At 41.8% G+C, this 27,447-nt stretch overlaps 3 protein-coding genes across 7 annotated transcripts in view; 1 reads left to right on the forward strand and 2 right to left on the reverse strand.

The window, feature by feature from the left end:
- FAM184B (family with sequence similarity 184 member B) overlaps positions 1-6,772 on the forward strand; it is a 37,714-nt gene extending 30,942 nt beyond the window's left edge. For 2 of the 3 annotated variants that reach the window (XM_065699977.1, XM_065699987.1), the window contains 5 exons: positions 1,711-1,857; positions 3,273-3,390; positions 3,571-3,675; positions 4,359-4,561; positions 6,019-6,772. In XM_065699977.1, the coding sequence (XP_065556049.1) occupies positions 1,711-1,857; positions 3,273-3,390; positions 3,571-3,675; positions 4,359-4,561; positions 6,019-6,109 (664 nt within the window). In that variant the 3' untranslated portion in view covers positions 6,110-6,772. The remainder of the gene's footprint in view (positions 1-1,710; positions 1,858-3,272; positions 3,391-3,570; positions 3,676-4,358; positions 4,562-6,018) is intronic. The other variant, XM_065699995.1, reaches the window with a different exon arrangement.
- The window catches only part of MED28 (mediator complex subunit 28), a 42,301-nt gene extending 31,744 nt beyond the window's left edge, over positions 1-10,557 (reverse strand). For 2 of the 3 annotated variants that reach the window (XM_065658738.1, XM_065700018.1), the window contains exons 1-4: positions 10,350-10,557; positions 10,207-10,273; positions 9,297-9,409; positions 3,275-8,842 (exon numbers count right to left, since the gene is read on the reverse strand). In XM_065658738.1, coding sequence (XP_065514810.1) covers positions 8,645-8,842; positions 9,297-9,409; positions 10,207-10,273; positions 10,350-10,511 — 540 coding nt within the window. In that variant the 5' untranslated portion in view covers positions 10,512-10,557 and the 3' untranslated portion in view covers positions 3,275-8,644. The remainder of the gene's footprint in view (positions 1-3,274; positions 8,843-9,296; positions 9,410-10,206; positions 10,274-10,349) is intronic. The other variant, XM_065658748.1, reaches the window with a different exon arrangement.
- A 635-nt stretch (positions 10,558-11,192) lies between these two features.
- LAP3 (leucine aminopeptidase 3) lies at positions 11,193-27,017 on the reverse strand. Its single transcript, XM_065700007.1, is given in 14 exon segments — positions 11,193-11,691; positions 11,801-11,913; positions 12,771-12,850; positions 14,435-14,537; positions 15,864-15,952; positions 17,269-17,393; positions 18,122-18,280; positions 19,295-19,456; positions 23,458-23,617; positions 24,690-24,795; positions 25,779-25,833; positions 26,170-26,285; positions 26,864-26,968; positions 26,970-27,017. Coding segments are annotated over 14 exon segments (1,620 nt in total). The 3' UTR covers positions 11,193-11,492.
- Positions 27,018-27,447: the final 430 nt, after the last annotated feature.

The raw sequence follows: 27,447 nt of genomic DNA on the forward strand, positions 1-27,447 counted from the left end.
TGCAAACCAGAGAGTTTCATCAGTGCCCTCCAGCTACCTTAAAGGAATTTAGAGCTTCTGTTCATGAAGAGAAGAATTATTCACATGTCAGCGATAAGGTCTAAAAGGCCTCAAATGCTAAAGCTGCTGGGCTGGAGGATAATCTTAACAGGGGATAAATGGTGTAGCTCTACTACAGTAAGCATTTGAGAAGAAAGCATTAATGGAAATTATATAAGTTGAAATAATTCAAATAACAGGAGGCAGAACCCAAGAGCTGGAATGGGCCTAGCCATCTGATGCAGGCTAAAATTAACCCATGGAAGACCTGTAGTATTAAGTTCCTGCTCCTGTTTTGCTTTTGAAGGACCAACAATTTTTGTAGGGGAATAGTTAAATTGGTGAGTGCATATAAATTACAGCTTTTTTGTTGTTACTTTAACCAACAGTGACCTTGTCTCATGCTAATTGCTTCTGATCTGAAAGCTGAGAGTGGCTTGTTATTTGCATGTGCCAAATTTTTAGAACCAGTTATTTAAAATTACTATTCCTACAGTTCCTGAGTAAGTGAAACCAGTAATCTGATGAAGTAGTCCTTCCCATTTCCATTCTCTTGAACTGTGTGACTTTCACCTCCAGTAAAGAAACCTTTTACAAGAATTAGTATGTGAGCAGACAAAGGGGTATTTTTTATGGGAAAAGAGGACAAGTCCCAGAATGGCTATTCTGAACTAGAGCTTTTATTCTGCTCCTGAAGATGTATTTCGAGGATTCTGCTCCCATTTATTCTTACTCTTCTGCTTCTTACTTTGTGCCAAGTGCTAAATCAATCACTTTGATGGCTGTGCCCTAATTTCAAAAGCAGAAACCTTTCATGGGCCTTTTGGCCTTTCCTGAAGCATGAAAGGGGCTTAGAAATACATGAAAAAATAAAAAGGTAAACTGAACATCTTTTCTGAAAAATACAGTAGTTAACCTGCTGAGTTTGACATCTCTGTTTTAATCAGTAAGTAACAGAACATGGGCTTTTCATTGAGACAATGAAAAAGTTTCTCCAAGGTTTAACAAAACATTAACAAACAAAAGGCAGCAAGTTAAAAATAACCTTTCGATGTTAATTTTAGGGTCAGTAGGAGAAAGCAATGTTATAGCTAGGTCTAAAAAAATGTGAGGCATTTTTTAATTTTCAGTTGATGATGTTAGTTAAATAAGCAGTATTTTCAAAATATATTGTTAGAACATTTCTTACCTTCACTTTAAAAATATATATTTTTAGGATGGTGGTAGGCAGTATTAAATATTTCTGGTGCTACAATGTGATGAAACACAGCACCAGAGCTTCAGTTTAAAACCCCAGAGGTTTCAAAATAATTTTGCTTAATACAAGTTCCTATGGTACTTCACTGTCATGTTTGACCATTAAGACTGGTGTACAAATGAACCATAGAGAGAATATCAGCAGCATCATTGTATAGAATAGACCCTCAATTTCCTGGAGGCTGAAGGTCAAATACTTTTCCAAATAAATTTCCTCTTCCTCAGTGTTAGTGTGGTTCTGCTTCAGATTGCAACTGAAGTGTCAAGGTCAAATCAGTAAGCTGAAGCCAGAGCTGCACCCAGCTAGCTACCCTCTGTAGTCAATAAAAGACCTCAGAACTGCATGCTTTGATCAGTGATAATAAACTAGTATTGAAATGTGAGAATTCAGACATATTTTAATACCAATAAAAGGCTACTCATAGAAGACCTCAATATCAAGCATAAAAAAGAACTGGACATACTGAAACAAGATCACCGGAAGGAACTCGAAAGCATATTATCTGATTTCAGCAGCACTCAGGCACATCTCCAAGCAAAGATTTTCTCCTTAGAAACTGAGTAAGTCATTTAAATAAACTCTGGCTCATACTGGTAAAGAGTTCTGTTTGAAATTATTATACTCAGAATGTATATTTTTGTTATTACTCATAGGTAGAATATTATAAGCACTGAAATAGAAGTGTATAGGTATTTCCTTTGCAAGCACAAAAAGAATCAAATATATTGTGATAAACTCTGGATATTGTCTAATGTAAAGCAGTATACATGAAGTTTTACAGTGCTAAATTAAAGCCTGCACTTAGCATCTTGCAATTTCATGAAGTATAAAATCATCTTTGTCACAGATTATACCAGAGGCCTTGATCCATAACCATGTACTTAAATTTGTTCATCAGAGCAGCATCCTTGTAGTTAAGCTCTTGCTCATTCTTACTCCCCTGCAAATTTCCCAGGACAGCCTCCAAAAGCTCATGTAAATAAATGCACTTTGCAACCCCCCGTGAAGTTAAGTAGTCCTGTGGTGCTTCATACTGTACAGGAGAGGCCACTCAGAAATAATCCCTGTTATTATCATACATATATTAATTATATATCTATCCCTTGTCCTTTTCTCTTATCACAACTGTACAGTGTAAATTGAGAAGAGAGACCTATGCATTTAAGCAGGTTGCAAAACATTTAGAGGTGATTTATCTTTTTCTCTGAACTCTGAGATACTCTGACTAAAGAGTGTAAGACACTAAGAGTGTAAGACATCTCAAAAATGTTCATCTCCAAAAAAAAACCACACCACTAAATGGTTGTCTGTATTCTGTAATACACTGCAGTGAGGCAGATGAATTTCACGAACTTGGCTGATGAAATAGTGACTTGTTTTTTCTCGGGTCCATCAAATGTGTCTCTACACTATGTCTAAGAAGGTGTAAGTTCTAGCTTGATTCTTTTCCCCTGATGAAGGCATTTATAGAGCTGAACTCACTACAAGTTTTGGCTTAGAGAGTTCATGTATATCTAAGCCTTTCTTTTAGTGAACTTATAGGAATTGAGTATTTATGAAGCCTTTATCAAATATGATTGGAATTAGCCTGTGGATTCTAAAGTTATTGGGTCAGAAAAGAGGACAGATGAATACAGACATGCATAGATACTGCTGCATAGATTTGTTTCTTTAGGAAACTGTACCAGCAGTGGGATGTGCAAGCTTGTTAGTATTTTACACCAGGGGCTGGACTTCAAACCCCCACAGGTGTTGTGGGTTAATTCTGGTGGCAGTTTATTTTGGAGCTCCACAACATTCTATGCTTAAATATAATCCATGTACAGGTACCCATTTTTTAACAATGCTGTTTTATCAGAAAGGCCTAACTATGTCCCTGTGTTTTAGGCTTGAAACTTAGAGCAGAGTACAGGCTGGGTACCTCTAGAACCTGGTCTGAGGAAATGTTTTCTGGCCTGCATTTTCTTTGGTACAGACCTGAAGAATTAGAAGAAAAGTCAAGAAAGTGGGACTCCAGATCAGAAGATGCACACCTTATAAGCTGCCTGCAAGACAAATTAAGTGAGAAAGAAGAGGTTATCAAGCAGTTGGCAGTAAGAATTCCTTTTATATGTACATACATATTTTGCAATCTGTTGGAAGGCTCTGTTCAGTGTTTCACACATTGCTTCAGACTCATACTCTCTGTTCTGGAATACTTTGACAAATAAATGTTTTCATACCAACTTCCAACAAATGGATGTTTCCATACATATAACTTTCTCTCCTCTCAGGAAGGAAGAAAATGTCAGCATTCACATTTAGCCAACAATGAATCTTACAGGAATCGATCATTTTCTTTCAACCCTAATACAGGATGTTCAACTCCTTCCATGAAGGTAAGATGGCAATGCAATTAAAATTGCAAATCATGATGTTTTATTGTTACACAAATCCTACAGATAATCAGAATAATAAAGGGTCTATTAATATTTTATAGTACTGTTATTCAGTAGAATTCTGGTAAGCCAGCCTACAGTCAGGTTCTGAGTATAACATAAATTCAGGAGTATATATGCACAAAGTGTTTAAGCAAATATAAAACACTAGAACTCCAAGGCCATCAGTCTTCTGCTGGGATAAGCACAGCCATTGCTTGGAGCTTTGGGAGCTGCTTGCAGCTTTGGGAGTTGCTATTTTGGATATTGCATGCATCAAGGAAAATTACTAATTGTGTTTTGGCTGCCCAGGATTTGCCCTTTGTTATTCCAGTCCTTCTGTATGATACCATCTATAAGTAGTCACGGAAAGAAGGTAAGGCAAGTTGGTGGAAAGCACCTGACTGAGCTCTGCAAAGCTATCTAAACCATCAAGTACACAAGTTTTCATTAGACTACTTAATCTATGGACCCTCACAGCATGCCCTGAGAATGTATTTTAAATGCCTTCAGAAAAAGATGGGAATATTCATTTTTGGGTGCTCCTCTCAAGGAATCTGGGAATGAGGTATTGTTGAGGTTTTATAGTATAAAGTGTAAAAAGACGTGTGTGTAATGAAGCTTTCTGTCACAATATGAAACAGAAGAAGAAAACAATTGAGGCGCCCAGTCGTGTTGTCAGTGTGCCGAATTTAGCTTCCTACGCAAAGAGCTTTTTGAGCTGTGACCTGAGATCAAAAAGAAGTGCTCCTCAAATAACAAAATCTACAAGCTTAGACCGGAGTCCTGGCTGCCTCAGGGTGGGCTTCCCATCAGCACAGTCCTCAGACAGCAGTGCTGCCAGAAGGTATTTGTCCATTTTTCAGTGACTTGTAAGATGACAAATGAATATAATGTATTCAGAATCTTGCAGGCAATTCAAACACATTAGACCTTTAGAAATAACAATGATCTAAGGTTCCCATCATGCAGTGAACTCCATGCGTTCAATTCTCTGCAGACAGACCCAGAACTTCACTGCAGACGTAGGTTATAATCACTGCCCAGCAAAGCTTGTGCTTGCAACTGCTTCTAGTACAGAAAAAGAGAGGAGCTGCATGTATTTAACCAAGAACGTAGCTAATAGTGAACATGGCTGTTTAAAATTTTCAGGCACATATCAGCGGTTCTGTTAAGGATGTGTTTTCCTTCTTACTTTTGTTTCCTTGCTTTGCACTTGACAGATGTAGATGGCATATTTTTACTTTAGGAGATATTTGAATGAATCTAGGCTAATAATTTGGCAAAGGGTTTAGAGATTTAAAAATGTATTAGCAGATACTTAATTAAAAGCTTCTTAGTTTGATGGGTTTTCTCTGAAAAGCTTGAATTTTTCTTCAACTTTATGAATATTATTTAAACAATGTTCAGTGTTTTACAAACATAACTATCTCTTCAAGAAATAGTTAAAAATATGTGTGGTTAACAATACAAAAAATATGTGTGGTTAACAATACAGGAAACCCTACCGCTACACTTCAGGACAAAGCCAGCTTTCTCTCTTAGTGGAGATAGTTACCCTGTAAACTGTGTGCTGGAGTCCTTTCCTTGAAGGCAGATGGTGCTGACTGCTGCCAAAGACAATAACCTGGGACACGGGCTTGGATCCAGTTTGGCAATTCCTACATCTTAATGATAAAAGCATCCTGTGTCATGCCAGATGACTGCCAAGGCAAATCAGATTTGTACTTTAAAGGGAAACATACAGGAAGGTTACTTCCTTACTCTTAATGGATCCATCATAAGTGAAGGCATATTTGTTACTATAAGCTAAGCAAAATTAATATAAATGTTAAAAAAGAATCCTGAATGCTGAAAAATGAGGGACTATGGAATTGGATTATCAAGGCCAACTAATATTCAATCTTTCAGTTACAAATAAAACTTCTGTCAATATTTTTAATGCAGAAGTTGTATTTCGTATTTCCAAGAATGAATTGCAGCTGCCAGCTTCTGAATTTCAAGACTTCCTATTTTTAAAGCATCCTTTTTTTATTTTTTTGAGCTATCAAGAATTATGTTCAAACATTTCTCCATAGCTGTTCAGCTCTGCTGCACACTTTCCTTTGTGTTACTACCAGTGATGTTAGCCCCGTTACTTGGCTAGCAGAGATCCCACCAGAAATTGTAGCTGGCACCTTTTGGCCTCATCCAGTTCATATGAGCACAGATCCATTCATAGCATCCTGAGTTTTTCCAGGAAAAAAATATTAGATATTGATAAGACTGTAAGTAAGTGATGCTAATGCTTATTTGTTTGCACAGGGCACATGACAGTGAACTACCACAAACCAAAGATGACCAAAACCAAGACCCTCAGCATCAAGAATGGTTTACTAAATATTTTTCCTTTTAAAGCATACTTCTCAGAATTACCAGAAAAGCTGCTCCTGGTTTCTTTTAGGGAATGATGATCCAATATATGGTTTAGGAAAAACAGAAAAGTAATTTCCAAATAAATAATTAGGAACAGCTGCACTCTTACAGCTAATTGCTATGGAGTTATAGGCATGGATTTCAGAAAAGTGTGGTTTTGTAACAACCATTGTAAAAAAAGAAGCAATAGGAAAATTGTGGATACTGTTACATAGAGAGACTTTTTAATCAGAAGACTATAGCACTCCACTGTTAGATTCAATATGCAGTTTGGTCTCTGATACATCCTGTCAATATTACTCCAGCTGAAAAAAGCTCTTACTTCTCTAAGTGATTTATGTAGATTTATACATTTGCTTCATCAGCTGTTTAAAAGAAATTCTGTATATAATAATGTCATTTTCCAGGTTTTTAATAGGTTTTTGTTACCCTTATTTTAAGCTGTACAGCATGTGGTATGCATCTGAGAATAGCATATTTATGGCAGGCTATATTATTATAAAAAAACTTTCAGGTTTAATACACTCTTTTGTATAGTCAGCATTGCAAAGTAATGTTCCTGTTGCACTTCAATACTTGTATCAGCCTGACAAATTAGGATAATACGTAAGTATAAACATTAAAACTTGCTTGTAAATCATCAGTTTCTGCTTTGCAAGAGTGCTATGTTATGCTGAAATGTGAGACTAAAACACTCAAGAGTTCCATATTTATGGGCACCATGTACTTGTACATTTTATCTCAATACTGTTCTTATGTCCATGTAAATGCAGAGCAGGTGAATGAGTACATTTATCAGGTCATCCAGCTAACTCACTACTGGGAGGGAAGAAGAAATGAAGATATTAACCCTCTGGGAGGGAACTCTGCAACCAGCAGCCTAGTGTTTATGATAGGACTGCTCATCCTCAACAGCTGTATAATTTGAATATCCATTTCACTTCAGCTAGCAGGGCCCAGCTATGTAGTGATAAGACAAGGGGAAATGGGTTTAAACTAAAACAGGGGAAGTTTAGATTGGATATAAGGAGTGAAGGTGGTGATGTACTGGAACGGGCTGCCCAAAGTGGTAAATGCTCCACCCCTGCAGTGTTCAAGGCCAGGCTGGACAGAGCCTTGGCTAACATGGTCTAGTGTGAGGTGTCCCTGCCAGGGCAGGGGGGTTGGAACTAGATGATCTTAAGGTTCTTTTAAACCCAAGCCATTCTATGTGTAAGAAATGTCACATGTGCAAAGAGGGACACCTCCACCCTAACCTCTTCTTATAGCAAACAGCCAGCAAGAAGTGAACCAACAGATGTAAGCACTTAACTACAAAACAGCCACTGCACCTCAGTGGTGGTGGAAAGATGCCAGAAGGGCAGAATGCTTCTACAGACCAATGTTTTTATCCCCGTGTCTAGGATTTTTTCCAAGATGAACTGCTTGGTTTGGAAGGAGACTTTGGAATCAGATTTTTCAAAAAGACACTTTTTATACATGTAATCAAGAAGGGGATAGACAGGTATACAGTAACACCCAGGAGTACCTGTGTGTTTCTGAGGATCAGAAATGCATAGGGCTAAGTTTTTTGGTTAGAATTTTCATCCACTCTGCCCCAGATACTTTTAAAGCACACTAGAAAGCTCAGTGCACAATTACTAACTCTAATTTCAAGCATTACAATAGTTACCTGTCCCCACCAAAAAAGTGACCTTAGAAAGTGGCTTTTCTGGCTATGTGGAAGAATGAAGCTCATTGCCTAGTAATAGAGAGTCAGAACTCTTGCTATTTCTATCTCCAAAAATGTGATTTGGGCTACATTTAGATTATTAAATAGTGCATCACAGTAACAGCCAATTCTGTAGGCTGGACTGCACTGATGACCCAACAACCACAATGAGTGACCTTTATTTTGGGGCTAGGTATTTTGGACCATCTGTACACCAGCCTGACAAGACAGAACACCAGTAACATTGGGCCTGCATTACATACTCCCCCAGGGTGCATTTTGCAGTTCCATTTCATACTGCAAGAACCAAACTTGTATATCCCCAAGACTCTTCATGAGTTAAGCAAAAGCCCAGCAGAGATGGACAATCCACTTCAAAAGGTACACTCCTGATCTGACCTAGATACAGACAATCCTAAGGGTGCTTCTACAGTGGTACTTACAGATAATCACTGCATCACAAAACATTAAAATCTTCCAGCTGAACCAAACAGTAATCTGGGCAAGTCTTTTCAGCCCACCAGCAAAGACACAGTTAGGGGCCACCATTCCTAGAAGGAACAGGACACATTCTGGAAAAAACCACTTCTGCTAGAAAGCATCCTGAATAGCAACTCTGCCTATTTTCCTTTGAAACAGAAAACCAATCCATACGTTTTTGGGAAAAAAAAAAAAACGGTAATTTATTTCACTTAACTGTCTTAACTTCTTATATGTTTAGTACAAATTCCATTATACAAAAAGCATACAAAGTAAGAACACCACCACTGCTTTGCACTGTTGAAAATACTCAGATATGTAAGATCATGTTTGCTTCATTGGAGCAGGAATGTTGGCAGATGCTTGTTCTAGGTAAGCTAATGGACCTTGAGGCATTTCTGCAGGCTTTTTGTGCTGTACACTAATATCTTCCAGGACCTGCTGCCAGTGTCGCAGTTTACCCAAATGCTTCTGAATTAACGCTTCTTTCCTCTGCAATTCATTTCTTAATTCTGAAACATCCTAGGAATGAAAAAATGCATGCTAGTAAATAGATGGTCTTCAGAAGAAAAACCACCTCACATAAAGAACATGTAATTTTTTTTTAGCTTTCAAGCTGATCTTACAGGGATTCTAACAATGAGAAGTGTCTAATGAAACAGAGGGAAAGCGCTGTTCATGCACTAGTTCTGCTCCACTTGGTCACATGTTTCACAGATCATTACTCCCAGCAAAATTTAACTAACTGGTTTGTTTAGTCCCATGAAACTGTCATCCATGTTCCAACACCCCACAGCGCAGCAGGCATCTAGCTTCTCCAGGTTCATGGTGAGAGCCATGTTAATGGTCCAGTTCTACGAACTTAAGATACTGCATCACATTGAGAAACCCAAAATTCAACTGAACAAGGTGACTCACTGTACTGGTGCACAGCTTACCTGATCTAGCACAACACAGGTAATCCATTTAAACATACCTCTTTAATTACTTGCTCCGGTTTCTGGACTGATAGCTGCAGTCTTTTTTGTAGGAAGAAGCATTCAGTTTGTCTTGCAACATCCAGAAATTTCTGGATGCACTGATCAACACCTAAAATAAAGGAACAAAATAGAACAGATTCCAAAAATAACTATTAAAACCACTTTTCATAGTATTCTCTAGAAAGAAAATCTGAAGATTTACTAAAATGATATATTTCTAAACCCAGGATGTGCATTAAATCTCTGTATAAAACACTGCGTTGCAAGCACCCAGAACTTCTCTCAAAAGAAGACAGCAACTTTTTCCAAGTTTTAGTACATTTTTGACAATGACAAAGAGGGATAGAAAAATTTGTGAAACTTGGTTGAATAAAGAAACCATTACAGGCTCAACTAAAGGGTCTCAAATACGGCGCAGCTTGAGGCCATTTCTTCTTGTTCTATGACTTGTTACTTGAAAGAAGAGACCAACATCCACTTCACTCCTTTCAGGTACTGGTGTAGAAAGAGAAAGGGTCTCCCCTGAGGCTTCTTGTCTCCAGAAAGGCCCCCGGTCCTTCAGCCGCTCCTCACACACTTGTGCTCCAGATCCTTCACCAGCTTTGCTGCCCTTCCCTGGCCCTGCTCAATGTCTGTCTTGTTACGAGGGGCCCAGAGCTGAACACAGGATTCCAGGTGTGCGCAACCCAAAATTACGTCAGTCACCGTTCAAAAAAGAGTAACAACTGAGCTTTTACACCTCTTTCGGCCCCAAACGACAAGGCGCACACACGCTCCCGGCAAAGCCCTGCACACCCAAACCGCGGCGTCACCAGGGCTTCCGAGCAGCCCCGCGCAGCACCGCCCGAAAACCCCCGAGGGCTGAGCGCGGCCGGCCGCCGGACACGCACAGCCGCGGGGACTCACCGGTGCGGATCTCCTCCTGGTCCGTGCCGTTCACGTAGTCCTGGCTCACCAGCGAGGCGAAGCAGGCCTGCGGAAGGCAGAAACGCGGAAGTAAGTAGGGGAGTAGCGCCCACCCGCGACCAACCCCAGCCCGGCCCACACACCTCGAAGGACGCTTCCAGCTCGTCCACCAGCGTGTTGTTGGGATTGCGCGGCCCCGTCGGGGGCGGGATGAGGCCGGCCGGGCCGGGCCCGCCGGCGGGTCCTGGCGGGGGCGGCGGCCCGGGAGCCTGGTTACCAAACATGCCGCTCAGCGAGCCCGCCATGGCTCGGCGCGGCCGCGCCTGCGCAGAGGGCGGCGGCCACGGGCGGGCCCGGGCCCAGCCCAGCCCCGCTTCTGCGCCGAGAGCCGGTACCTCAGCGCGGAGCGCGTTACCCGGCAAAGAGCAGGCAGGGAAAGCGCAGCCGTGCTTCGTAGCTGGACACGGCTTCTCCAGCCTCTGCCGGCCGCGCCGCCCGGCCAGCACCCCTTCAGCACCTATTGCACACCAGCGTTTCACAACACCACCGCCACATTCTCAAGAACACGTCGCCTCACGCGGTAACTGCTACGTGCTCGATGTCTGAACTGATTCCGGGAATACCCTCCCTGCTTGGAGCCTCCCAGGCGCACACCGATAGAAGGGAAGCAGCAGGATGACAGACATCATGCGAGATGAACACCAAACACTAACGCGCACTCAGTAGCTTTTGTAAAACAGTTACAATGTACACTTGTGTTGGCACTTGCTTAAGACCCATTACGTAATTTAGTGCTGAAGCCAGGCTAGCCACACCAATTTCAGCAGCCCATCATTTCTACCCCAACACACACCACCAGCTTTAGTTGTAGTAAGTTAAAATGCCAGAGCAACATTTTTATACACCCCTTTGCAGAGTACCTGTGTTTCACCCCACACCGAGGCACAGCTATGATCACCATCATTAATCCTCTCAATCAAAACACATACCCAAGTAAAAGATTTATTGTTTGCAGTAATTATGCTTATGTCACATATAAAATAGGAGGGCAGATGCTTTCCGTCATTGTGTTTTGATACTAAATATCTTAGTAGTTCAAACTATATTTTAAGCTGCATAATAGGAGATGACAAATCTCACAGGTGAAATACTCTTAAGTAATGGTTTATAGAACGCATTTGTAGTTTGTTTCCGTAGTGAAAATATTCTTGGGCTATTCATTTATGAATAATATTTTTCCAGATATTTTTCTTAAGGCAGAGTGGATGACTTATTAAATAAGTATTTTACGTGGTATTGTGACTATCTTGGCTCAGTCGAGCTGCAAACTCCACCAGCGTTCTTGTAGGCCGCCCTGCCATGCCTTTTCGAAGGTAGGGCACCTCATCTTTATTTGACATCACACCAGCTATGTCTAGATGAGCCCAGTGGGAAGCAGTCACGAATTCCTTCAGGAATGCAGCAGCTGTGCACGCTCCTCCAGCTCTGTGGGAAGCAACAAAACCGCGCTGTTTCTAAAGCAACACCAACAGCACAAACGTGAAAGGACTTCACTGAAGGGAAGGGGCACATGAAGGATACTGATACAACTCACCTGCTGTACTTGCCAATGTTACTCAGATCTGCAAGAGGAGAGTCTGTTACTTGTTTTGTGTAGTGCTGAAAAAGAGGCATTCTCCAAACTCTGTCTCCAGTCACGACGCTGGCCTGCAACAGAAACACTGAGAGCTTAGGCAATTTTTTCTTTTATATTTTTGAACCGCACTGATAAGCCCCAGGATCATGTGTGCTTATTTTTGTTTAGCTTTGATTAGTCTGAAAAATCTTTAGGCCAATATAGTATCAGGTTTTAGGGAAAATATTGCAAAATGAAACAGTGTATTTCAAAAGTAGCAAATCCTACTTTCTAGGTCCTTTAGTGTTAGTCAAAAGGCAAAAATCTAAAGAGTGGGGTTTGCAGTTGGGGTTTTTTTCCATTCCCACCCCCAAACAAATCTGCCCTTCAGAGGCTTCCTTTAGCCACCGCATTTCTGTCACTCACGAGGCCCCTCTGAATTTTGGTCTCAGTGTTGTTAAGCAAGATCAGTTCTCTTTATAACATGAACAAATCAGAGAACGGTTTGAGCTGTAAAGGACCTCAAGATCATCTAGTTCCAAACCCCCTGCCATGGCAGGGACACCTCACACTAAACCATGTCACCCAAGGCCCTGTTCAACCTGGCCTTGAACACTGCCAGGGATGGAGCATTTACCATTTCTATCAATTCCTTTTAGTAAGCCAGAGCTTATGCGTATGCAGTAAGTTGTCAGCACATGCAAATCCTCAAGATGATGTGCATGCTGTTTGCTGTATGATATGAAACCTGGAATAAGATCTAGTAATTCATAGTAAAAATTAATTATTTTCAATTTTGGTACAGTACTAACACCATTCCTACCAGATTTCAAAATGTAATAATATGCCTTTTAGATTTGCATAAAATAAGACTTTCAGTAATGCACTAACTTTTCAGTAACAGCTATTACTGAATTACTACTAGGATTTAACAGTGCAGCTGGCCTACCTCATAAAGGTGATTCCAAAGCCAAGATGAGTTTGTGAACACTCCAGTTGCAGCAGACCCCAGTGCAACGTCCATGGCACCTACAGAAACACACCTTTGTGGTTATACAACAAAGGCAGAAAGTGGACCTGAGCTATTCCTCTGCATCCTGACTCCTCACAGAACTTTCCAGTTTTAATTCTGAACTCTGCAAGAACTAAAGATTTTAGTATACCTGCATTTCTAAAAGTTTAAGTGTTGTCCTATTAGATTATACAAATGTATTAACAAGAATTCATAAAAACTTATATTCTATATCTCATTAAACTACAATTTTCTGTTTTCAGCTAGATGTTTCTTAGCAATATTCCAATAGAATGCATTCAGCAGTAGAAGTGTCCCCCAAAAAAATCCCAATTTTATTGTTTATTGTGAAAATACAAGGGAGTGAACATTTTGCAATTTAGAGACCTCTAACATTTTCAAGCTGATACTTTCTCTTTTGTGAATTTCACTTGCATAGATACTAACCCATGCCTAAACCAGAGGGATTACATACATATTTATTTGATGCACAGAACTGTTTCTGTAATGCCAACACTCAATTCTCAGTGAAATTAAATAAAAAAGAAAAAATGTAGTTTAACAAGATGGTACGTCAGAGAAATTTCTACAGGAGCTCTTCTCCCCTGTGCTTGGTGCCCAAGGATTCCAAACACAGAATACTCTATAGTGGGAGTAAACTTCTATCATGCCCTTTATATGATAATACTTTTATATAAGCAAATGATCTTAAAATCATCTTCCCTTCTGTCTAGTCAAATTTTCCACAGAATTTAAACTGATAAATGGATGGAACATCATTTAAAGCACTAGGAGAGAATATATAGAAAGATAATGATTTTGCTTAGTATAATCATTAGGCAACACCGTTGACTCCTGTCTGAACTACTTTTCCATGTTTGCTCTCATTTCAGCTACAGCTGCTCATGGGTAGTTCATGAGATGCATATACAATGCTGATTTTAAATTTGAATTATACCCTCATTCATATACAGCTGTAGAGATGAAACAATTAAAGAACATGTTATTATGCCTGAAAGTATGCAAATGACACATAAAATAAGAGATACTTCAGTCAAACGAATTCTTGGGAGCATGATAATGACTCTCCTATTCTATTATCTAGAATCATGGAGACCTGAGCTAGCTCACATGATGGAAGAGCTGGTTGCAGGCTAGATCAGAGGTCAAGCACTCACGAAGCCCTTCACAAAGAAACTATTTTGACTCCAGTATGGCCAGTGCCATATGGATACCATGCTAGTATCTCTGCATTGCATGATCCCAGGAGCTGGGAAGGCCTAACTCAGAAATGGAAGCACTGGGAAACATTGTGCAGAAACATCCAACCCTGCATAGGTTTTCCTGCTTAATTCCAGCTCAGCTGGGCCAGCCCAAGTTCATCTGTGTTGCTACATGCCAATACCCTCCCCAGTCCTAGAGACACTGTACAAGTTGTTAGAGCATAAGCTGTGCTAGTTGTCCTAAAACATGTAAAATCATCTCAGTTGCTTTTGAATTCAGGTTGGCTTTATCTACACACTGTAACTAATCCACAGCCCAACTAATAAGAGTAACAAAGAACTGACTTACAAAATGAGCAGGGGAGGGAGATTGCTTACCTGTTAGTGTTGCAGCATTCACAATAGCCCTTGCATTAAAACTGTGGGCGTAACAGAGAGCATCAGCTAGCAGCAGTCTTCCTTCTGCATCTGTGTTATCTACCTTCAGGTTCAAAATTAGTAAAAACAGATTAGCTATTGAAAACATCCCTTTCATTGACTTATTTCTTACATGGCATCTTAAATAGCTGTCAGATTATAAATACTCTGTCATAGAATGGCAGGTCAGCCAAAATTTACTCAAAAAAAAGAAAATAAAAAGGAAAAAGACAGTATCAATATGAAGTTTTGTTATAAAATAAAAGTGTATCTGTAGCTGAGGCTAGGTGATCTTCCAGCACTACGGTCTCCTTTGCACAGGTCTCTGTGCCCCAGAAGAGCTTAGAGATGTGCCCCAGTGGAGCCCAGGAGCTGCTTCAGAGCACACACAGAGATCTGGCCCATGGAAATCACAGCTGAGGAGGACCATCTACCATGGAGCAGCACAGGTGAATGCCTGGAAACAGCTCCTTGTTATCCTGCTTTCCTGCTTCGGAGCTTGAAACTTTCCCCTCTTAAAAATAAAAATCAATAGCCCCCTTGCGCCTTTCCCCTTTCAGGGAAGACTGATGCTGAATTCTGCAAGATTAATTGCATGGTGTGCTCTGAGCTACTAGCACTTTCCTGCAAATTTCTTCTTGGTGGGGGAACATGTGTCCAGTCTCTTCCTTCAGATCAGGGGGTGACTGAACTCAGTTTTGGGAAAAGAACCTCAGGAAACTGGAAGGTTCAACAAGTCAAGATTCACAGAAATTCAAACAGAAATACTGATTAAGCCACCTACTTCTGCACAAAATCAGTTACCCGTCACACACTGACTTTCAGTACCATTTAATATATGAAATGAATATGGAACATCTTGGATTAAATATGAAATATGTATTTTGGGGTACTGATTTGGCAACCAACAGCCCATATGACTCAGAGTTCTGATTGTTCCAAGGACCTTGGCACTGTAAAGGCCTTGGTTACATGACCAGGGAACTAATACTCTAATGTCTTACTACAGATAGGAGGGAAGTGTCCTGAAGGGTCACTGGAAGCAATTAATGTTCTTCACATGGACAGAGAACCTGTATTTATGAGCACTGTAACAACCTCTTGTGCTAAAACAAGATTTTCTAGCACGTGCAGTAAATGACTGCACTTTTCAGCTTTTCCTAGCAACTTATAAAATGTCTCGTCTCTTCAGTCTGTATTTAGATTTGAAAGAATCCTATGACAACAATTTCTAATTGATAACAAGCTGCTTACATTTTTAAGAACAGTATATTTGTACTGCTTATCTTCCTAAAGGGTCTTTTCAAATATGTCCTATGACTGCAGTCATAACTTGATTGGTTAAACCAATTCTCTAGAAGTATTTAAACCCCAAGTTTCACATACATACCTGTATTGTTTTTCCATTCTTGGCTCTAACTACATCCCCAGGCTTGTTTGCTTTGCCACTGGGCATATTTTCACAGAGGGGTGCCAAACCTCAGAGAGAAAAAGAAAAGTGAATTACTAGTTTCTTTCTCAGAAAAAACATAGAAAAAACACTTAGGAAACCCCCCCAACACCTCCTTAAGGAAACAGTGCTATTATCATCTTGAATTCATGCTCAAAAATCCAAATTTTCTGCGTTACCAAAAGACACATGGTCCAGTTTTCAGCCAGGGAATTCCTCTACATACTGCACCATCACGTTCTCCCACCTACACTGTTTTGCCACTAGGATTTACTTCTACTTTATGCCTGGACTAGTGAGATCAGGGGAGCAACAAATATCATCTTACATTTTCCATATATGTATCATTAGTCACATGTAAAGAGATTTCTTCCTGAAATTAAAAACTTCTCAAACTAATACTGAGCCATTCAAGCTCGGCTCATTGTAATTACACATTGCATAATGTCAAGGGGGGTCCAAGGTATCATCATAGGACTACAGCCATAAGAAAAGCAAACAGTGATGAGCAAAAGAGAGGGTCAGCCTCAAAGCCCCAGTTATGAATGGGATAATGGGATGAAAGGCACTCCACCATTCTCACGGAAAACCTGCTCCTGGCACAAGGAATAAGCGAACTGCAGGGCACCACTTTTCAGTGGAATTGCGTACACAGACTTTTGCTCCACTGGTTCTGCCCTTCCTAGTGCAGTCTTTAGGTGAGGAATGGTGGGAGGGTGGGGTTTGCTGCCCTCTACTGGCTGAAGAATAAAAGTGACTAAATTACTAGTGCCCTGTAAATCAGTTGTCAAACATAAAACTTATCCTAGAACGGATTACGTGTCGTCCCCAGCTTGTTTTACCACGGTTCCTGAATCAGTTCATTTAATTTCAACTGTGCAACATTTCTGCAGAAAAAGTAAGCATTGCTCGTACTTAAAAGTACTGGTTTGGGTTGGTTGGTTTAGATTTCTGCTGAGCTATTCACCCAATGAAACAAAAACTGATCCCTGCTCCTGTTCAGCTGCGGTACATGCTGATGGAGGTAGCTCAGTGAACACCTTTTCACTTCTAATTGCTTTTACAGACCTCCACACTCCTTCTTGGAATGAAGGATCAGGACTTACGAAAAAAACTCATTGCAAGTAAGTTTATTGACAACCATTTGTATTCAAGCAAAGCCAGTAACTGTGTGCAAAGCAAGCAAAAAGAGAAGAAGCTGAACAGCAAAATTTGAGCAGTCAGTCTGTAAGAGGCCAGGACATTTCTGTCAGATCATGACCAGTGCTGAACTAGAACATTAGTGTCTAAATGAAATCTTGTAAAATTCAGATTTCTGCCTTCTCTCTCACACACACACACTTACCAATTATGTTAAGGGGGAGATTTAAAGCTGCTGCTGTCACAATGGCTGAGCAGACAGTCGCTGCCCCTCCCATATCTGCTCTCATTGCATCCATACCCGATGATGGCTTCAGTGAAATGCCACCACTGCAACGCACAGCAGAAGTACCATCAGCATGGAGGAGTTTCATGTTGCATACATTGAGAATATTCTGCCCATCAGTATGTTTCAGCAGTAAGCATCAGTAAATGCTAGACTTGTGTTCTCAACCTGCCACCCCCTAGCAAGCATACTGAAAGCAAGGCAGCTGGGAGCTCCTTTCTGATCACATATGTCCCTGACTTGTTTTCTCATAGTTAGGACACCATAAAAATCTGCAGTGGACTAACTCAGTGGTCTTCAGAATAACAAAAGAGCACAAAACAGTACACTTGGTAAAATCAACATATGGAAGGGAACAGACTGACAAATTCTTCAGTAGCTACGTGACATTAAAAGCCGTTATGAGGAACTGCTGTAATGCACGAGCTATTTTCTCCTTCCCTAAGCATGATCTAGGTGTCCCATGACAGACTGCAACTCTAAACATACACATTCTTTATCCAGAGGTTTGCTCAGGCCAAAAAAAAAGTATCACATTCTTTGTCTTCTTTCCCCCAAATTTCCATTTTCCCCTTACAATATGAGGGTATATCAATTCCTACTTTGTCCAACCACTCAAGCTTGTCTTATTCCCAGGCAAAGCAGCACAATCCACTATATAAGGCAAGTTCACTGGAATGGCATTGGAAGATGTGCTGAGCATCTACCCATACAACATGAACAGCAGGAAGGCATTTCACCCCTTTAGTCACTAGAATATTAGCACACATACCTGTCAAATGTAACTCCTTTTCCTACAAATACCAGTGGCTGGTCACTTGCATTAGCACCACCTGAATAGTGAATTTCCAGAAAGATGGGAGGCTCAGCGGAGCCCTTAGCAACACTTAGGAATGCTCCCATCTGCTGTGTCACTATCCAAGACTCTGGTCTGGAACACAAATACATATTAATTTTTTGTAATTGGACACCTTAACCAAGGTGATTTTGTTTGTTTGTTTTTAAAATATCACTATCCCTGAAGGTTTCTTTCTATTAATTTCAGTCTAGTTATTTGGGAAACTGTCATGTAAATCAACCATTATTGTTTTGTGAAACAGAAAAATACTTCCTCAGAGTTGCTGCTTGGCAGCTTTGTTTTGCCTTGTCTAAAAACCGAACCAACCAACCAACCAACAGCTCCTCTGCACTTTCTGTGTCAGAAAGCATCAAACTTCCACTTGCCCATGAGGCTGTGGTTGCTGAGAGCATATGAAGTAACAGTACTGCAGCAGGTTACAGTTTAGCTTTCTGTCCATAGCTAACCATCTTGATAGCAAAGCTGACTTCCCTCAGTCTTTTGCTTTTCAACAGAACAGCCTCCAACACTTGCACAACCAGTTAACCCATTTCCACCAAAGAGCAGTAACTAGTAATTCAGAGGCAGGAAGTGTTAGCCGTGCAAATTCAATTGCAAGGGCTTTTACGGCTCCATCTCAACATTTTTAAAAGCTAAAACCCCTTCAAACAACAGTAACAGCAATAAATACAGAATGTTTCATTAACACATCCAAATAAAACAACAACCCAGAGAGGGCTGTATAAAATCTATATGAGACAAAACCAAAAGGTACTAGAAAAAAAGTATCTAGTATTTGCCCTCTAGTCACTGAGTCTTCATTAAGATCCCTTTTGCAGCACTTGTGTCAACTAAGCAGTAATTGGCTGCAGACCAATTGACTGAATCATTTCACTGTGTCACAGTATCTTGCCTACTCTGCAGACTAAAAGCTCACCTTCTAAAACTGAGAGTAACTTGCAGTCTGGGAGCCCCTCCTACCTCTTCACCACACACTTCTCCAGCTTTTGTCATTTGAAGCGGCAAAGAGAAAATGAGAGCCCACTACAGACCTGAATAGCCTGGAAAGTGTCTTACCCTAAAAAGGAACCATTTTTTGGAATTTACCTTATATGGACCTTCACATTGCCGAAACTTTTGAGCTTCTGTTCAATATGTTCAGCAAATTTCATTGGAGTGATGTAATTAGCTGGAGCCTCCATAAGGTACCGAGCAAGGTTCTGACCCTCAGCATAGAGAACACCTTTTTGCCAGGCTTCACTTTCAGCACTAAACAAAGACATACAACAATCAGGACTGGAAACATTTGCAAAAGTAAAACGTTGTCAGTATCCATCTGTTCTCTCCTGTATGAAAATACGGCAACATTAAATCAGGGCAATTAAGAATGTCACAGTAATCTCAGTACAAGGAATTTAGTATGAATTCCAAGGGACAGCTAGCGTAGAACTCATCTCTGGTGCTAGTCTGTGCCAAATGCTTCACAGAAAGCCAGAAGAATCCTACAGGAGACAGATGTAAAATTATCTGTCTAACATATTAGGTCTTCTTCAAATCCTTACTAGTCAGAGATTGGCTTTAAATCCTTAAGCACAAGGTTTAATACACATTCCAAAATTTGTAATCACACTAATTGTAACAGCCCTGAGTGTTTTTATTTACCACATAAAGCCTCCAAGTCTGTTTTACACTTTACTGAGATATGATTATGTGATATGAGTGGAATTTGGATCTCCTTGCACAGTGCACTCCAGGCATCTCCCTAACAAATGGCAGAACAAACATTCAAAGAGCTGCCTGTACAGGAAATGGAGATGTCCTTCTGGTTACTCTGCAACACTGCCAGTACAAAACTTCTCATTTTACTAAGACAGAACTGACTTACTTGGTTAAAAGATACCACAGCACAGAGCATTAAGCTGGATTCCACCTCTCAAAAGAGCAACACAGTGAAGAAGGAATCCAGAATGAATACAGAAACATTGCCTGGATATGGAGGGATGGAATCAAGGGACCAAATCTCTTGAAGTGTAAAAGGCAATAAGAGGACCTCAAGAGTTAAATCATCAGTGAAAGGAATATCAGAAATAATGTTGTTCCCTTGTTAAATGGGGCAGACAACCTCGTGGAAACTGAGACGACTGAAGTTTTCAGTGCCTGCCTTAATTGTTAAGGTCTGCTTCCAGATTCCCCAGTTCTTCATGCTTAGTAACAGAGCCTGGGGAAGAAAGGTACTACCCATGGCAGAGGAAGATAGACTTAGGACTGCTTAAGGAAGCTGGACATACAGAAGTCCTTGATATCAGGCAACATGTATCCAAGAGTGCTGAGGGAGCAGGCTGGCATCATTGCAAGGCTGGTCTGTTTCAGTTTGAAATGTCAGGGTGACTGAATGTGGTCCCCAATGATTGGAGAAGGACAAATCCCAATCTTTAAGAATGGCAAGAAGGATACAGGAAACTACAAGGCAGTAATCCTAGACTAATCCCCTAAAGGTGCACGGAGAAAGTAATCTTGGAAGCCATTTCCAGGTACATGAAGTACAAGATGGTCACTGAGAACAGTCATAAATTTGTTTTGGGCAAATCATGCCTGACCAACTTGCCTGACTTATGGTGAAAGGGCTGGCACAAAGAACCACAGTGGATGTCTTTTATCTTGGCTTTAACAAGGTTTTCACATAGAATCCTTGCAGACAAATTGAGAAAACGTGAACTGGAGGGATAGACTATAAAATGGGTGAGACACTGGAAGAACTGTTGGGCTCAGAAGGTGAGACAACAGTTGAATGGTCTAGCTGGCCGTCAGACATATGGTATTCCCCAGGAGCTGATACTGAGGCTGATACCTTCATCAACAACTTGGACAATGAAAACTACCCTTGGAAGTTCATGGACAACATTGCACTGCAGGGAGCAGCTGCAATGGAGAGGGTAGGGCCACCATTCACAGGGGCCTTGCCAAGCTGGAGGAATGCATCAGAGGGAACACCATGAAGTTTAACAAAGACTGGTGTAAAGTCCTGCACCTGGGACAGAACAACTCTGTGCAAGTCAGGCTGGACACTGACTACAACTAAGGCAGAAAGCAATGCTGCAGAAAAGAACCCGGGGATCGACAGGATTAAGCAGTGCATTACTCTGGTGACAAAGGCCAACCATGTACTGTGCTGGATTAAAGCTTAGCCTACACATTAAGGGCAACAATTATTTACCTCCTTGGCAATTGTGAGGCTGCACCAAGCTATGTCCACTTTTGAGTTCCTGAATACAAACCCAATACTGATAGACTGGAAAAAGACCAAAGACTAAGAAGGGTAGGGAGCTGGAGCACATGGCATATGAGAAGCTAAGAGAATTGGGGTTGTTTCACCTAGAGAAGAAAAATTTAGGAAAGATCTAATTGCAGTCTTTACCCTTAAATAGGGTTTCTAGAGAAGATGAAGACAGACACATCTCAGAACTGCAGAGTAAGGGGGTAACAGACAGTGGTCTCAAGATTCAACAAGGGAAACTGCAGCAGTGGATAAAGAAAAACAAAATTCACCACGAGTGTGGTTAAACACTAGAACAGATGGGCCAGTGAGGCTATGGAATTTCCATCTCAGGAGACACTCAAAACTGGATTAAACAAAGGCCTGATCAAGTTTTAAAGTTGTATGTAACATCCAGGTTATCCCAATCCAAGCTGCAGCTGGACTAGGTGACCTCCACAGGTCCTTTCTAACCTAAATTATTAGATATAAAAATTATTTCCAGTGTCATAAGTAGTCAAAGGACCACCTATGCTTTCAGGAAATGTTTATTTACTATAGACTGTCTCCTAAACTATCTGCTGTGTTACAAACGGGAAGAGTTGCATGTAACTTACCAAGCTTAAATTGAGAGGGTATTTTATTTCACCAGCTTCCTCACGAGAAAGGACTTGGTTGGGCAGCAAAGAGATTCAGAGCAGCCCTGCAGAGGACTTGGGGTGTTGGTCCATGAGAAAACGAACATGAGCCACATGCACTTGTAGCCCAGAAAGCCAACTGTATCCTGGGTTGCATCAAAAGGAGCGTGACCAGCAAGTCAAAGGAGGTGATCCTGCCTCTCTACTCTGCTCTTGTGAGACCTCACCTGGAGTATTGTGTGCAGTTCTGGTGTCCTCAACATAAAAAGGACATGGAACTGTTGGAACAAGTCCAGAGGAGGGCCACAAGGATGATGAGGGGACTGGAGCACCTCCCGTATGAAGACAGGCTGAGGAAGTTGGGGCTGTTCAGCCTGGAGAAGAGAAGGCTGTGTGGAGACCTCATAGCAGCCTTCCAGTATCTGAAGGGGCCCTATAAGGATGCTGGGGAGGGACTCTTCATTAGGGACTGTAGTGATAGGACAAGGGGTAACGGGTTAAAACTTAAACAGGGGAAGTTTAGATTGGATATAAGGAGGAAATTCTTTACTGTTCGGCTGGTGAGGTACTGGAATGGGCTGCCCAAGGAAGTTGTGAATGCTCTATCCCTTGCAATGTTCAAGGCCAGGCTGGAGAGAGCCTTGGGTGGCATGGTTTAGTGTGAGGCGTCCCTGCCCATGGCAGGGGGGTTGGAACTAGGTGATCTTAAGGTCCTTTCCAACCCTAACTATTCTATGATTCTATGACTTGTTACTGTATAAAGTACATATGGGAAATAGTCCTCCTCTGCATGAAAGATTATCCTATAGAGAAGGTCCAAAGTCCACCCTTATCATTGTTTTGGAACCAAAAGCTCTGACACTACTTTCTGCTCTCAAATAACAGTGATGTCTGTTCAGAGGCCAGAAGCACATGATCTTCTCTTCTTGCATTATACTCTGTGAATCAAAATACAACAAATGAACTACATAAGACACATCCATCGTGTCATGGTTTGGTGTCAGTCAGCATTTTCTGATTCTCACAAGGATTTCTTCATTTTTGGAGTCTGAAATACCTCTGCTATTTGGCACACAATACCAGCAGAAGTCCTTCTACATCCCAACTGTGCTTCAAGTAATTTTTTACTTTTACCCTGGGCCTTCTTTTCTATGAAGCAGCATTTATTTATCCTTATCCTCAGAACATGGAATACTAACAAAACGTACGGAGCAAGCACTATAAATATAACATAAAATACTTTAGGAACTTCAAATGAATGGGGGGAGTGAAGAGGAATTTTGCTGCTGGCCCTATTCTTCCAGGTTTGTGGTTTTCTCATGCATAAACATGCACACAGTTTTATAAATAAATAAAACCAGCTTTCCTTTTGTCATCACCTTCCATGAAGCTGAGGAGTAACTACAGGCTTCTTTTTTTGCTTCAGCTCGTTATATTCATGCAATCCAAGGACAGAACCTTCTGCAGCTGCTTGAGCATCTCCACAGGGGTCTACTTCAACACAAGTGATCTCCAGATCTTGGATCTGTCTACAGCCAACTGAAAAATACAGTATGGAATTAGTGGGCTGAGTACTGCACAGAACAGCAAAACAGGTCTCTGTGGTAATCAATATGACATTTCAAGGGAAAAATAATTTGAACTCAAGATATCCAAGTGGATGGGTAAATCAAAGATCATGCAGTAGAATGATTAAAATTGCAATGATTATATACCGATAAATTTCAACTAAAATATCACTTGACAGATTGTAATGATTAAGACAATTCACAAGAAAAAAGTCCACAGTTGCTCCCATTCCTTTAAGCTCACTCTATAGCAAAGAAAAACTCTATCTTCCTCTAGTCCTGTGGATTATCTGCAGGTATCAGAAATTTGCTGTAATTTAGGTTTTTTTGCTCTTTTCTTCCAAATGACTTTATACACACTTTTATAAACAAAAATAATATTATGTTCCATAAATTCTATTTTGCACCCAAATAACTTCACAATATTTTCGCAGCTGTTAAGACAAGATGGGCTAACACTGTGGGTATACAGCTGTCATACATGTGACTGACCTCCTGTCATAGATTATAAACTCTGTGGTGAGAACTCTTTTTATTCTTGGTTTATATACACTTAGATACAGCAGTCATCTTTGATTAAGATAGAGGCCTCCCTCTGTCTGTAATAGGTAACATACTGAATCATCCTATTGATGTTCTGAAAGACACCAGTTTATAGTACAAATATCTGTTAGAAACTGTGTAACAAAAGTAATTATATACGCATACTGAAGAACAGTGTGAGCATAAAGTGAATTGGTGGTGCTATTGGGCTTCACAACAGTAGTGATTAAACAAGTGCCTTTTCACACTGTTCAGGAAAGTTATTTGATTTCAGTAACTGCAGTTACCTGACTGCAGACGGATTTACATGCCCTGTAACTCCTTTCTCACTAAGGAAAAATTTACATGAGTATCAGTGACAAGTGTATTTAACAAACCACAGAATAGGTTTTGCATTTCAAAACAAAATCATACTGACTCAGTCTTCAAAAATGGAACTTGCTGCACCACTGCAACAGTTTCACAGACAAAATGCTTAAGAAAACGTCAGAAGAGCCAACCTGCAACAGCTGCTCGAATGTTTTCTTTGCCTTCATCCCAGTTTTCTTGGTCATTTATTCCAGCATTCTTCTTGCCCAAGCCAACTACAACCACACTTGGAAAGTCCTAGATGAAGCCAACACACAAATGGATTCGCTCCCCTCATTGGTACAGCCACAGCAGAGTTGTTAAGAAGACCTTTCTTGCCAGATCAAACCAAGCACTAAACACCTTCAGTACTTTGTTACATACATTTCCTCATTAAGAGTGCCAGCATTGTGCCACTGTGTTGCACTCCTCATCATTTGCCACAGGCACGCAACCAGTTCTTCTGCCCAGTTAATAATTCTGTGTATTGCAGCAGATAGGGCTTTATGTTCAACACACAGCAAACTTGATACTTCTAACGGCAAGTCTAAGAGTTCTTTGAAAGCAGATCCAGCTTTCCAGCTGCAACACAGGCCAGAACTGAGCTGGAGAAGCATAACCTTTTTTGGTACACTACTACTCTGCTCAGGGAAATAAAATCAGCTCCAAGGCTGAGCCTATCACCTCAGCTCAGGAGCTGAGCTGGCACGATTTGCCAGGTTACAAACCAAAGTTGCACAGAGGTACATAGCTCCAGAACTCAGGAAAGCAATGCAACACAGCAGACTAAATGCTTGCCTTATAAACGGCAGACAGTCTGACAGGACTACCTTGTGTTAGAATTGTCATGTCTGAAAGGTCTTTGCACATTCCAGTACACACTCACACTTGCTCCTCCTGCACACAGGAGGCACAGTAGAAGTCTGATCCAGAACTGTTGTGCTTTATTCAGCTCATTCAATAAGCAGTTGTTCAGAGCACACCACCTTTGGAGCAGACTTGTTTACATCTTCTCAACTGGCGGCACAGTGCAGGGAGCACAGGAATGTGCAAAAGGCCATGCAAATGTTGAAAGCTCCTGTTCTGCAATGCCCCACAAGAACCACACCTTTTGTCAAGAGGTGTGAGGGGGAAGAACAGCAGAGCATTTATACAAGCACAGCAGTGAATGGCTTAAAGTAAGATGCAAGGGCAAACCTCACACATTACTCAATCTACACACAAAAATCCAAAGTTCGTACCTGATGCAAACCATGGAATATGCGTGTTTTTCCTTTCTTCAAAGGTGGTCCACATCTAGGACACAAAAAGATTCTTTCAACAAAGAAGTCCTTTATACAGTTATTACAATACTACATTCACCCCACACCCCACAGTGCTCGTCAATACTGTTCTGGGACACTTGGCTTGGTGCTGATCCACAGAAAAAAGGCAGTTCCTGCGAACATTTTGCACATTCCTTAGTTCTCGTTTTTTCCACAGGCGTTCCCTTCCAAATTGCTTGGCCTGGTAGAAGCAAATACCAGCCTGGTAAGTGCTATGGGTAAAAACACTTAATAACTATAAAAAAGACTGCTCCTATTGGTGTTTGTAGGTACGTTAATCCATTTCAGCAGCTGATCACACACTTACGTGGACACAAGTTCTCTCAGCCTTCCAGACACAAGTCTATCAAAAGCATCTCCTGCACTAGTGAGCTGGGCAGCACCTCCATCCTTTTCACTTGAATAGATTCCCAGAACAAGACCCTAAGAAAGGATACACAGGGATGTAAGCAACATAGAATTTAGCAACCCACCTAAAAGGCAGCAAGCACACTGTTTGCATCATAGCTACTGCATATACTCAGCTCAATTTATGTATTTGTGTACTTGTGTAACATGATGCACAGAGCAACTCTTTGGTAAATCAGGACACCATAACCACTACTTCCGAGCGTGAAAAAGAAAACAGACACAGTGTAACTAAAGATACAATCATTTTGCCTACCACGTGGAGAACAAAACCTGTTTCAGCCTGTGATTTCAAGTACAAAAGAGCAGCTCCCCCAGCCACAGCTCTCCAGTCAGGTTCACCCAGCTGGAGCGAACAGCAGCTCCGCTCCTGCGGGCCAGCCCCGCAGGGAACGGCGCCCACCCCAGCACCGCAGGTTTTAGAGCTGGACCCGGGAAGCGCTGGGCGACCGGCACGCTCAGCCACGGCTGCGGACCAGAGCGGGAGGGAGGGAGGGAGGGAGGGAGGGAGGGAGGGAGGAACACCCCGCGCCACGGCTGCCCGCTCCCGCCTTGGGTCACCCCGAGCAAGGAGGGGTCCCGGTGCCCCTCACCTTCCCGCCCGCGCCTCGGCTGCAGCCCCTGCAGCCCCGCGGGAGGCCCCGGCCGAGGCGGCGGGCCGCGCTCCGCACGCCCGGCAGCAGCATGGCAGGCGCCGACACGCACAGCCACCGCACACCGCCTCCCCCGGCGCGCCGACCGCTTCATCAGCCGGCGCCGAGCGGGGCGGGGCGGGGCGGGGCCAGCCGAGGGGAGCTCGGGGCGGAGCCGGGAGCGGTCGCAGGTCGGTGTCCGCGGGGACACGAGCGGTGCTCCGGGGTTGATGTGTGTGCAGGGCTGGGTACCGCGAGGGATGGGGATCGGTGTCACAGGGGAGGTTGGCCCCCTTGCGGTGTGCTCCAGGGGTGTGTGCGCACAGCGTCTCTTGTGAGCTTGTCCCAGACACTAACGGTGCCGGTATGCGTATTGAAGATTAAAATGTACGTGTACTGTACTGTTACGATCTAACGCACCTTCACAGACTGGGTTGGTTTGCTGCCCGTCCGGTATCACACCATCTTCCCGGAGTCATGGCGCAGGGTAAAGACTGAGTGAAAGCACCACAGAGTCATAAAAACAGTGAAGTAGGGGAGTCACT

The sequence above is a fragment of the Lathamus discolor genome, chromosome 1, assembly GCF_037157495.1.
Source record: "Lathamus discolor isolate bLatDis1 chromosome 1, bLatDis1.hap1, whole genome shotgun sequence".
NCBI lineage: Eukaryota > Metazoa > Chordata > Aves > Psittaciformes > Psittacidae > Lathamus > Lathamus discolor.